Consider the following 13,243-nt stretch of genomic DNA (forward strand, 5'->3'; position numbering starts at 1 on the left):
TGTAGCCATGGGCACCCGTATGGGTCCCAGTTATGCCTGCCTTTTTGTTGGCTTTGTGGAACAGTCCATGTTCCAACTCTATATGGGTATCCATCCCCCTCTTTTCCTTCGCTACATCGATGACTGCATTGGTGCTGCCTCCTGCACACATGCTGAGCTCGTCGACTTCATTAACTTTGCCTCCAACTTTCACCCTGCCCTCAAATTTACCTGCTCCATTTCCGACACCTCCCTCCCCTTTCTTGATTTTCCTGTCTCCATCTCTGGAGACGGCCTATCTATTGATATCTACTGTAAGCCTACAGACTCTCACAGCTACCTGGACTATTCCTCTTCCCACCCTGTCTCCTGCAAAAATGCTATCCCCTTCTCACAATTCCTCTGGCTCCGCCGCATCTGCTCTCAGGATGAGGCTTTTCATTCCAGGATGAAGGAGATGTCTTCCTTTTTTAAACAAAGGGGCTTCCCTTCGTCCACCATCAACTCTGCTCTCAAATGCATCTCTCCCATTTCCCGCACATCTGCCCTCACCCCATCTGCCCGCCACCCCATTCGGGATAGGGTTCCCCTTGTCCGCACCTACCACCCCACCAGCCTCCAGGTCCAATGTATAATTCTCCGTAACTTCCGCCACCTCCAACGGGATCCCACTACCAAACACATTTTTCCCTCCTCCCTTTCTGCTTTTCGCAGGGATCCCTTGTCCACTCGTCCCCCCCATCCCTTCCCACCGATCTCCCTCCTGGCACTTATCCTTGTAAACGGAACAAAGTGCTACACCTGCCCTTACACTTCCTCCCTCACCACCATTCAGGGCCCCAGACAATCCTTCCAGGTGAGGTGACACTTCACCTGTGAGACAGCTGGTGTGGTATACTGCATCCGGTGCTCCTGGTGTGGCCTTTTCTATATTGGTGAGACCCAACGCAGACTGGGAGACCGTTTCGCTGAACACCTACGCTCGGTCCGCCAGAAAATGCAGGATCTCCCAGTGGCCACACATTTTAATTCCACGTCCTATTCCCATTCTGATATGTCTATCCATGGCCTCCTCTACTGTCAAAATGAATCCAAACTCAGTTTGGAGGAACAACACCTTATATACCAGCTGGGTAGCCTCCAACCTGATGGCATGAACATTGACTTCTCTAACTTCCGTTAATGCCCCTCCTCCCCTTCTTACACCATCCCTGACGTATTTAGTTGTTTGCCTGTTCTCCATCTCCCTCTGGTGCTTCCCCCCCCCCTTTTTTCCTCCCGAAGCCTCCTGTCCCATGATCCTTTCCCTTCTCCAGCTCCGTATCACTTTCGCCAATCACCTTTCCAGCTCTTAGCTTCATCCCACCCCCTCTGGTCTTCTCCTATCATTTCGCATTTCCCCCTCCCCCCACTACTTTCAAATCTCTTACTACCTTTCCTTTCGGTTAGTCCTGACGAAGGGTCTCGGCCCGAAATGTCAACAGTGCTTCTCCTATAGATGCTGCCTGGCCTGCTGTGTTCCACCAGCATTTTGTGTGTGTTGTTGTTTGAATTTCCAGCATCTGCAGATTTCCTCGTGTTTGCATTGTCCCGCTAGCTCACTTTTTACCTAAAATAAAGCAGCTCTTCAAAAGTAATTATTTTACCTCACTTTCACTTACTTCTCCCAGCCCTTTCAGAGATACCTGCTCAGGTAGCTGAACTTCAACCCACAGCACTTCATCTGCAGCCCACTTCTTCAATGTAGAACACTGCCCAGTACATCAGGTAAGAAAGCTTTGGCAGTGAAGTTAACAAGAGTATAGATGAGCTAAAAGGGAAAGCGGGTGACATCCTGCAAAAAGCAGCAGCAACCTCAGTAAAAACTTGAATTGGTGACTACAGCAATGATCTGATAGACCAGATGAGAAAGTATGTGCAGAGTCACTGACTCTGAATGACACATTCAACTTACAACTTGGTTTTTCTTAATGCTATCTCGTTTCCAAAATAATTAAAATCTTCCTAAGATAAAATACAAAGGTTGCAAGAACATCATTATGAAAAAAATAGTAAGTTAAATATAAAACAGATAATTTTGGAAGAACACAGCAAATATCATTAATGTCTGAAAGTGAGGAACATATTAATGTACTCCATTGTAACTATTCAATCTGATGTGCAAAATGATAGCTTGTCACTTTTTAGATGTTTGTCAATTGCATTCATATACTCCTGTGTAGGTAAAAATGTGGAATACATCACACATGGTTGCATTTGCCTTCACAAGAAGCCACATGGTATGGTATATTTAAGACCTGCATGAATCATAAATCAAAAAATGTGTCACACAAAAAATGCATTGTTCATAAAGGATGAGCCAGGCTTGCAGGTTTGTTAAGCAGTGACAGGTATCAGCTTATCTGTGAAACAATCACTGAAAAAGAAAAATGCTGCATTAGCCAATGATTTATTTTTTCTAGTTTTATTCTCCAACTTCCCTAACTTTATTAAAATATTCCAAGGCGTTTCACAAGAACATGTTTCTTCTGAAGCGACTCAAAAATAGTGCAGAAATACCATATATACATATGTCTCTGGAATCATAGATCTATGTTAATAGCAGGTGACAAAAGTAAATATCACCATTTTTTTCTGAATGATGACCATTAAATGAGTGATTTTGTCAGATCTGTAGAAAGGAGTTGCAGCTCTGATTCACAGGGAGTATCCATAATGCAGCAACACTGCGCTATTGAAGTGGCAGCAAGGTGGTGACTTTGTCATCATAATCAATGGTTTTATTTGTCACGTACACGGGCCTACTGGCAGCACAGTCAGCAGAACTGCTCATATCATTTGAATGAACCTGCTGATTAATGTCATAGTTGAGCCATGTGCATGTTCCTCAGAGAAAGCTGTCCACATTTTTAATGATAATACATTCAGAGAATGTTGAAAGCAACCAGTATTCGTTCGTTTTAAATCATCAAATGCTGCCACTGTTTCCTTTACAATGAATGATTGGATAATATGTTTTTTATTGGGAAGAACAAGTTGAATGTCAAGGAGACAGGAATTATCATCTTTAACAGATGATGTTTCTTTCATAATAAAATCTTCAAGTGTTTGAGGGGCTTCTACACAGGGCTTAGCTCAATATCTAGCAGCAGAATAACCTTGGATTGCAAACCTTCCCTACAAAAACCCCTGTATTAGCCGCACCAAGTTTCAGTGCATCCTTCAGCATATACTCCTGCAATTTAGAATGTGCCACCAAATTTATGATCACATATGGTCAAAGGGGGTTTTCTCAAAAATCTTTTTCATGAAGGACAGGTATTACGGCATGGTCTAACTGAATGGAACATTACACAGCAACAAGGCCAGGCCCATCCTTCAGAACACTTGAGTCAGGTAAAATCTCAGCACACAGTGACACTTTTGTGTGTGGCTGGGTCATAGAACTGAAATATGCAAGCACCAAGGTGACATTCAGAACAAGGAGAATGCCGGGTGCTCTTCTCCCATTATCTGGAGACTCATGCATCTTGACCAAATATAATCCGCTCCATCATGGATCCCCAGATGGAAATGGAAAATAGCTTGAGTGACTGCCACGCAGAGGAGAGTGTATGGGCCACATCTGCACAAAGTACAGCATCACTGAGAGCTCCTCACACCATATGATGAAGTCCTTGCCTACCATCCAGAGGGAGCACTGCTCCCATGGTCCAAATTTTGCTTTAACCTTGTCTATACACTCAAGCCAATTTTTGTTGAACACTTTGCCCCCTCCAAGCCAGATCTCCAGCACATTCAGGAAGTCAGACTTGAGGGTGAATGGGATAGAAAACTGATCAGGTGACAAATAAACTCTTCTCGGGCTTCCAGTCAGGTATTGGTATTGATTTTAACCAATGATTCAATGACAAACTCTTGTCATCTTCCTCAGGGATGATGCCTGCGCATGTCTAGTCCAGTGCTATATACATCCCCATTGTCTGTCCCTCCTGATTGATTAGTCCTCATCCAATCAATTTCTGCTGTCCCACCTTATTCTTAATTGAATTCCAGTCCTTACTTAGAGCAAGACCTTCACCCATGTTAAAAAAAACTTTCTCTAGTTTTATTTCGATGGCTTCCTTCACCAGGTGGACCCAAAAGCCACTGCACTGCAATAGTTTTGACTTCAACGGCACATCTACGTCTACCCTTGACACAATTCCCTCTGACTCTGTCTTGAACGCTTGAGGATGAAGAATGCTCTGATGTTCTCTTTGATTACTTCTCACTGATCCATCAGGAATCCCAGGAGGAACTTTGCATTTCTCCAGCCTGCACAATCCCTTTTTAGTAACTCGATGTTTTCTGCAATCAGAATCCTCAACTGAAATTCCATGTCCCCCTCCCTGTCTTCTTTATTGACGCTGAAAAAGACAGCACTGAAAAAGGGTGACTTCTTGATTGCAGTCCCTGAGGGAATCATCAAATGCTCCTACCTGAAACCACTACAGTTGAAGTTTGCAGCCACAGAGACTGCAGGAAGTAACATTATTTCAACATAGTTAAGTGAACTAGGAATCTTAAGAACTGGCAGACTTGGGAATCCAGACCATTTAAGCAGCAAGTGGAGCAGCTGGAAGCTCAGGAAATATGTTTGATTGGGAGTACTCTGGGAGGTAAAACTGAAGCACAGGGTCTAAGGATACAAACCTCCAACCCCCACCACCTCCCTACCATTGTTTTGGCTAATATGCAGCCTCTGGAAAATAAAATTGAACAAGTAGTATCAAAGGAGCTTCAGAGGCTGTTGTGTACTTTGCTTAACAGAGACATGGCTCATTCCCAATGGATACAGCACTCTAAGCTTGAGAGCTTCACTATCCACTGCAGGGACCAGATGACAGCATCAGACAAACACAGAGTGACAGTGTTTGCTTCATGATGAACTCGTTGTGGTGGTTCAGGAAGCAATAGTCTTGCTCCCCTGATCTGGAAAACCTGGCAGTCAATTGTTGCCCATTTTACTTGCCGAGGGAGTTCTCTACCATAGTGGTGCACATTCCGCACCTGGCACACAGCAAGGTGGCATGGGAGGAGATGGCCACTGTGACATTGCACCTGATCTTTTCCCAACCATGATGGGGGACTTCAACCAGACCAGTTTGAAGAAGTCTCTGACCCACTACCATCAGCATTTCACCCGTGGAACCAGAGGAGGCAATATACTCGATCCTGTAACACCACCATCAAGAACACTCACTGTGCTATTCCGTGTCTGCTAGACCAAGCACCTGGCTGTAGTTTACCTCCTGGCATATATACAGAGTCTGAGGACCACAGCACCAGTGCTAAGAACTGCAAAGGTATGGTCAAAGGAGAGTTTATAGGATTGTTTTGAATCAGTGGACAGGATTATATTCAGGGATTCAACGTTCAACTATGCTACACGTATCACTGACTGCATTAAGATATGCATGAATCAGTGCGTACCTTCAAGAACACACTGAGTTTACCCAAACTGGAGGCCAAATTGAATCACTGAGGGCTAGATCTGTGGCATTCAAGACCAGCAATCCAGAATTCTACATGTAGCCTAGGTATTACTTACAGAAGGCTACTGTGAGAGTGAAAAGGCAATTCTGAGTAAAGCTAGAGACACAATCAGCTACATGACAGCTGTGCTAGGGTTTGCATACCATTACTTCCTCAAACAGCATAAATGGCTTTACTTTCTGATGAGCACAATGCCTTTTACGCTCTCTTTGAAAAGGAGAATAACACTACCCCTGTGCAAATCCCCACAGCATCTGATGATCACAAGATCTGTCTCAGAGGCCAATGTCAGAACATCCTTCAAGAGAGTGAACCCTCACGATACATCAGGCTCCAACGGACCTGTTTCTCTGTGTAGCATGTTTCTAGTACCTGGTCGGTACTGAACTTCAATTTCTCACTTCTGTTGTTGGAGGTTACCACCTGCTTCAAAATGTCAGCAATTATACCAACGTTGAAAATGAGCAGAGTGAGCTAGCTCAACATTATCTATCAGAATGAAGTGCTTCCAGAGGTCGGTCATGGCTTGAATTGACTCCTGTCTGAGCAAGGACCTGGACCCACTCTATTCCCCTACTGCTGCAACAGGTTCACAGTGGAATGAATGTGTAAGGCTTATCAGATCTAGTGGTTATCTGGATTGGTATTGGTAAAGCTGTGAAAGTAGCATAGAGGAAAAGATTCACAGTTGTGCTGAAAGTCTCCTTGATAAAATGCAACATCCTGTTAACTCTTGGGGATTCTTGGCCCCCGACAGCTCAAAGTGGAAAAGTATAAGAGACGGTATGAAGAACCTCAGGTCCACACATTAAGAACGCACAGGAGTTCTACATTGATGGCAGAAGAACCACCTCAGAGAGGAATTTCTTAGCATTGTTTTTTTTTCTGTAAATGGTCAAGTTTTGTTTTTATGTATTTCTGGCTACTAGATTGGGGAGTGTATGCAATGTGATGCACAAAAAGTAAGAATTGCTTATGGCAGGCAGAAATAATTCATAGTTTCTCTTTCCTGTCAAATATATATATATAAATTTCAATCAAGTAGTATTGCCCTCTTAGCTATTCAAAAATCCTTTTCTCCATCTTATGAGCAAGTATTTATCTAAATGAAGTGAATAAGCACTGTTCCTCCTGTGACAAGAACAAAGTTTGTTCTTTGTCTTATAGTGAATGTTTCTCTAAGTTTCAAATATGTGGAGTGGAAGTGTTCCTTGGCACCAAGACAGAAGTTAACCCCTGTTGTGTGTGCCAATCCTTTTACACGGAAACTGAATCTTCCAAATCACACGATGCCGAGGTAAGCAACCCTTCCTTGAAATACTTTTACATGATCCTACTTTCAACTTACCTATTTTTCCCAAAATTCCAGTTTTTCTCTCTGTTGTACTATCAAACCAGAGCATATCTAGACTAAAGGACTCTTTCAAGAGCGTTAAAAGCAACACTGCTTTCTTCTTCTTGCCCACCACTCCACCTCCACCACAATCTTTACCATATAATGTCTTTCAAACTCTCCTCCAGTGTTGTAGGGTACTAGAACCTTCACTTTCGCACACAAGTCTGAAAAATACATTTAAAATGCACTTCTTCTCTGGTACTATACTATTCCTTCAGAAATATAGAAAGAAATATCTCATTCCACCTTCAAGCAAACATTCTATGAGATGGTGGCTTCTATTGTTATGGATTTTTATTTACTCTAGTTTGTCACCTATCACACAATGGCAGATCATTTAAAAAATAAAGAGGAATGCTGTTACTAGAGCAGCACAGAGATCTTACTGATGAGTAAGCATGAAATCAGCATGGCCATCAGAAGATCTCATGAACATCAACTGGACCATCTACAGTGACAGGATTTGTGGAACAAAGAAAATGGATATTAACTCAATGACACAGAAAGGAGAGGCCCCGTGTGCCACCTAGGCACTAAGGGTTCAGACAATGACACAGAGAGGCAGCAAAAAAGATGGCGGATACAGGAAGCAGTGGTCCCAAAGTATAATGTCAAATAACATAGAAACATAGAAAACCTACAGCACAATACAGGCCCTTCGGCCCACAAAACTGTGCCAAACATGTCCCTACCTTAGAAATTACTAGGCTACCCATAGCCCTCTATTTTCCTAAGCTCCAAAAGTCTCTTAAAAGACCCTATCTTATCCGTCTCCACCACTGTTGCCGGCAGTCCATTCCACACACTCACCACTCCCTCGTAAAAAACTTACCCCTGGCATCTCCTCTGTACCTACTCCCAAGCACCTTAAACTTGTGCCCTCGTGTGGCAGCCATTTCAGCCCTGGGACAAAACCTCTGACTATCCACACAAAATGCCTCATCATCATTTTATACACCTCTATCAGGTCACCTCTCATCCTCCTGCTTTCATAAGGCATGCTCCCCAATTCAGGCAACATCCTTGGAAATCTCCTCTGCACTCTTTCTATGGTTTCCACTTCTTTCCTGTAGTGAGGGGACCAGAACTGAGCACAGTACTCCAAGTGGAGTCTGACCAGGGTTCATATAGCTGCAACTTCTCGGCTCCTAAATTCAAGCCCACGTTTGATGAAAGCCAATACACCGTATGCCTTCTTAACCACAGAGTCAACCTGCACAGCTGCTTTGAGTGTCCTATGGACTCGGACCCCAAGATCCCTCTGATCCTTCACACTGCCAAGAGTCTTACCATTAATACTATATTCTGCCATCATACTTGACCTATCAAAATGAACCACTTCACATTTATCTGGATTGAACTCCATCTGCCACTTCTCAGCCCAGTTTTGCATCCTATCAATGTCCCACTGCAACCTCTGACAGCCCTCTACACTATCCACAACGCCCCCAACTTTTGTGTCATCAGCATCCTAATCCATCCCTCCACTTCCTCATCCAGGTCATTTATAAAAATCACATGCCACAGAGATCAGTAGTAGGGTAAATTTGAATTCCTACAGGATTACGGCAAGAGTAATGCAGATCACATTTGGCTGTGGGCAACACAGGTGAAAAAGAGGAGCAGTTCCAATTTCACTGATATCGTTTAAATGGAGTTACTTGCAAAATAGAACACTGAATTACTCTGGGGATCGGAGAGAGGATGAAATAAGAAAGGGGTGGGAGTTATGTTGGTGTTGTGCAGAACTCTGGTCAGATTCAGTGTGGAGTACTGTGGTGAACTACATATACCTGTCTGGACACGCCCCTCTGCTGACTGCTCCTGTGGCTCCTCCCACAGACCCCTGTATAAAGGCGATTGGAGGCACTGCTCCTCCCTCAGTCTCCAGGATGTTGTGTGGTGGTCCCTTGCTGCTAATAGTGGTCTCTTGCAGCTAATAAAAGCCTATCGTTCGCCTCCCGTCTCCGAGAGTTATTGATGGTGCATCAAGTACTTCAATTCCAAGCCCTGGAATTCAAGAGAAATTCATTGGCCATTCAGGAAATTGAGGTAGTGGTGGGGTGGGGGGGGGGGGGGAGGGAAATAGAACAAGTGGTGGATACTTGCAGCCCAAATGATATGGGGGAGGGGGAGACAGATGGTTAAACGATTAGGATAAGTTACAAAGATTAGGCAGGGTTAGGCAGGGATAGACTCTTTCTTCTGGAATGGAAACTAAAACAAAGGGATTATTCTTCAAATCAAAGAGGTTCAAATTGCCAGAGCACTTCATACAAACCATCAGAGGAAATTAAAATTGGTAAGGTCCAATGCAGAATGATGTCTAAGGTCAGGGGTGACCAGACTTGGGAAGAATCACAAAAACAAAAGAATCAGGGAAGTTTGTGTTGAAGGACGAAAGAGTAGAGGGAGAAAGCCTGCAAGTGCCAGTTCAATCATTTTTCTCAAATTTGGTCAGTATATGTTTATTGGAGAGATCCGGGTTCCTTGGCAGTCAAAGAAGGAATTAAGGTTTGCTTAGGGAAGTTTACTTTGGGCAAGTAGAAGCAGGCTTCTATAGGAAGCCCTGAAGAAAGGTCTTGGCCCAAAACATCAACTGTCCGTTTATTTCCATAGATGCTGCCTCCAGCATTTTGTGTGTGTTTCTATTGGAGTAGCCTCTGGACAATGTGGGCCACTCCAGTACAAAGTAAAATTGGGGAAATAACATCTACATATTTCCAGAAATAAGGGTGATTAAAATGGACATTATGATCCACGGGTTTTCATTCACAATTATTTTCACTGAAATTAGGTTTACAGAGTGAATCAATCGCTGGAACAACCGTATCTAATCACGAAGCAACCATCTCCAAACAGTATAGCTGTGAGATTAAGCAATGCTGAGGCTGATGAGTAGGATAATGGCTGCTTCGATTTACTTTTTAACAGCTGAAGTACTCCCAAACTTCGAATGAAAATCACACGTTGAGATTCCTCTGCTCATAGGCATTGCTCTGCATTTTCATAATAGAGTCAAAGTTAAACCAACACAAGCTCTTTGGACATCTCATCCAAGCTGACCAAGATGTCTATCTAAACTTGTCCCATTTACCTATGTTTAGCTTATAATTTGCAAACCTTTTCCATCTCTGTACCTGTCCACCTGTCTGTTAAATATTTACTGTTAACTACACAGGGCATTGACTTAGTGCCAAAGCTTCATAAACAGTGGGAGATCTAGAGGGAGGGAGGAATAGAGAATGAAGATGCGTGGGGCAGGGAGGGAGGGGTGCGTGTGCGGGGGGAGAGGGAGGTTGTTTGTGCGGGGGAGGGAGAGGGTGTGTGTGCGGGGAGGGAGGGAGGGTGTGTGTGGGGGGGAGGGAGAGGGTGTATGTGGGGGTTCAGGGAGAGGGTGAGGAGAGAAAGATAGAAAAAATGATAGAAAGACAGGAAAATAGAAAGATGAATGAAAAAGCATAAGATGGATAGACAGAGGAAGATGGAGAGAAAAAGAGATTGTTACAGAGACAAAGAGAGAAAAATGTACCAAATTTCATTAAATTCTCCTAAAGCTGTGGATTTAAACCATGTTATAATAGTAGATTATACATTACACTTTGCATGAAACAGAATATGTAATTTAGAATCAACAGCAGATTAAAATTATGGAATTAGTTAGAAAACAAACAATAGACCAATCCCAGGCATTAAATTGGTGTACCACTGCTCCACTTACACTACTGCAAATATATTCTTCCTTCCAAAAGATCTGATCTGTAGATATTCCAGATATGCAGAGTGGCTGAGGAACAAAGGAAATTCCTGGAGACCGGGTGAGTCACACTTCAGCTGTAGAGAAATTGCTGGAAAATAAACTTATAGGGATAGGATATACGAACCTTTGGAAACTCAAGGCCTAATTGGGGAGAGCCAGTATGGCTTCATGTGTGGTAGGTTGTGCCTTACCAACTTGATTTGAGTTTTTTGACAAAGTGGTGAGAGAGAGATTGATGAGGGTAGGGCAGTGAATGTTGTCTGTTTGGATTTTAGTAAGGCGTTTGACAAAGTCCTTTATGGGAGGCTGATCAAGAAGAATAAGATGCATGGGGTTCATGGAGAATTGGCTGTTTGGATTCAGAACTAGCTTGTGTATATATGACAGAATGTAGTGGTCGAAGTGACTTATTTTTGGAGGTCTGTAATTAGTGGTGTTCTGCAGGGATCTGTATGGGACCTTTGCTGTTTGTGGTGTATATAAATAACTTGGATGAAAATGTAGATGGGTGGGTTAGTAAGTTTATGGGTGATACTGAGATTGGTGGTGCTGAGGATAGTGTAGAAGACTGGCAAAGAATACAGCGTGATATAGATCAGTTGCAGATACAGGATGTAGAAGCTTTGGAGAAGGTGCAAAAGAGGTTTACCAGGATGCTGCCTGGTTTAGAGGACATGTGCTATCACGAGAGGCTTGATGAACTTGGGTTGTTTTCTCCTGAGCACCAGAGGCTGAGGGGAGATCTGAAAGAGGTTTACAAGATTATGAGAGCCATAGACAGAGCGGACAGAGAATATTTTTCCCAGGGTTGAAATGTCTAATACCAGAGGGCATGCATTGAAGGTAAGAGGGGGTTGTGAGGGGCAAATTTTAAGTGGTGTATGTCTGGAATGCAGGTAAGCTTCCAATGATTTTTGTTCTCAATGATTCCCAAGGCCATTATTTCCAATCTATCACAAAATATCTGCTTTTCTAGTTTTCCTGCCTAAGTGGGTAAACTCATATTACTGATCAAGATCAAGCCTCTTTACATTTAGCTTTGGAACTGCACAGGAGAATTGGTCACAAAGTTTGTTTGCTGTATATGTTCCTACGGGCAGAGTGAAAAGCCAAAACTGATCCTGGGTGCACACCACAAGGGAAAAACTGGAAATTTACAACTGATTAGACTATGATACTTAATCAAATTAAATCTTTATTATAAGCTTGGGGCATCAAATATAACTTTGACTGTTATCAAATAAAACACCACTGGGAGATATTTGTAAATACTAAACTGATGTTTGAATTTTAAATTATCTAGATTATCTTGGTTGTTTAGTTAATTAATGATCAGTTCACTTTTAATGCAATCATATATACTTAATATTTTTCTTCTTTCATGACATTGCAAATTAATGCTGTGTTTGCATCTAACAGTCTTGGATGTTTTATAGTGATTACTTCATGATTGTAAAAAGGTCGCAAGATCCTGCTCTGCAGACTAGTCTTGACTAACAATAAAGATCTTTCTTCTCATGTTAACTGAGGTATCATACTTCAAATCCTTAACATAAGTATCAAGCTGTAATCCAATTTTCCAGTCAGTGGTGAAGAAAGGAAAATTTATCTAATGCAATACAACCTGTACTTGCTTAATAATGACATTATAAATATATATCTTTACCTCTCCCCTCCATCTTTGCTTTCCACAGAGATTTCTCCCTCTGAGATTCCCCTGTCCATTTTCTATAGCCACTCTCCTCTCCTATCTGATTCCTTCTTCTCCAGCCCATGACCTTTCCCATCCACCTGACTTCACCTATCACCTTTCCAGCTAGCCCCCTCCCCCTCCCCCTCCACCTTTTTATTCTGGCATCTTCCCCTTTCCCTTCCAGTCCTGAAGAAGAGTCTCAACCCGAAACGTTGACTATCTATTCACTTCCATAGATGCTGCTTGACCTGCTGAGTTCCTTCAGCATTTTGTGTGTGTTATTTTAAATACAATATTATTTATATATTGTGCCAAAATATATATGAATAGCAATTTCTTCCGATATTTACAGTTATCGCCAGTAATGCTCAGCAGAGCCGCATAGGGTACTGTAATGTCACTTGCCATTTGCAGAACACCAACGTAAGCCATGAGGTAGCCATTGTCCTCTGCTTCCAGTTTGAAATAATCCATACCAACAACCGAAAACATACTCTGGAATACTCCTGCAACAGACAAGGATAGTCAGATCATGCAAGATTCTACAATGTTTTTTTAACAAGCTTTGCATAATATAATCAAATTGAACAAGTCCTCTATTTAATCAAAGTGTGAAATTGGAGGCAGTTCTTAAGCTTATGTTAACTAAATAATTTTTGACTGATTTAACAGGGAGTTTGTATGCCACCAACATAGATGCTTAATCACAAATTGTTACTGTAAAACACAAGAGATAGGTAACAGGCATGAATTAATTTAAAATTTTTACATTGATCACTGTTCTGGGGCTTGAGAATGAACTTGGCAAGTTTACAAGCTCCTACTTTTATTTATCTATCACACCTAGTTTTCAGTATGCAAAATGAATGTGAACTAG

General features: G+C 42.5%; 1 protein-coding gene across 1 annotated transcript in view; it reads right to left on the reverse strand.

Annotated features, from left to right (window-relative positions):
• slc67a1 (solute carrier family 67 member 1) overlaps positions 1–13,243 on the reverse strand; it is a 139,317-nt gene that overhangs the window by 22,045 nt on the left and 104,029 nt on the right. The window contains exon 7 of the mRNA XM_073049268.1: positions 12,772–12,872. Within this exon, the coding sequence (XP_072905369.1) occupies positions 12,772–12,872 (101 nt within the window). The remainder of the gene's footprint in view (positions 1–12,771; positions 12,873–13,243) is intronic.

Source organism: Hemitrygon akajei, chromosome 6, assembly GCF_048418815.1.
Source record: "Hemitrygon akajei chromosome 6, sHemAka1.3, whole genome shotgun sequence".
Taxonomy (NCBI): domain Eukaryota; kingdom Metazoa; phylum Chordata; class Chondrichthyes; order Myliobatiformes; family Dasyatidae; genus Hemitrygon; species Hemitrygon akajei.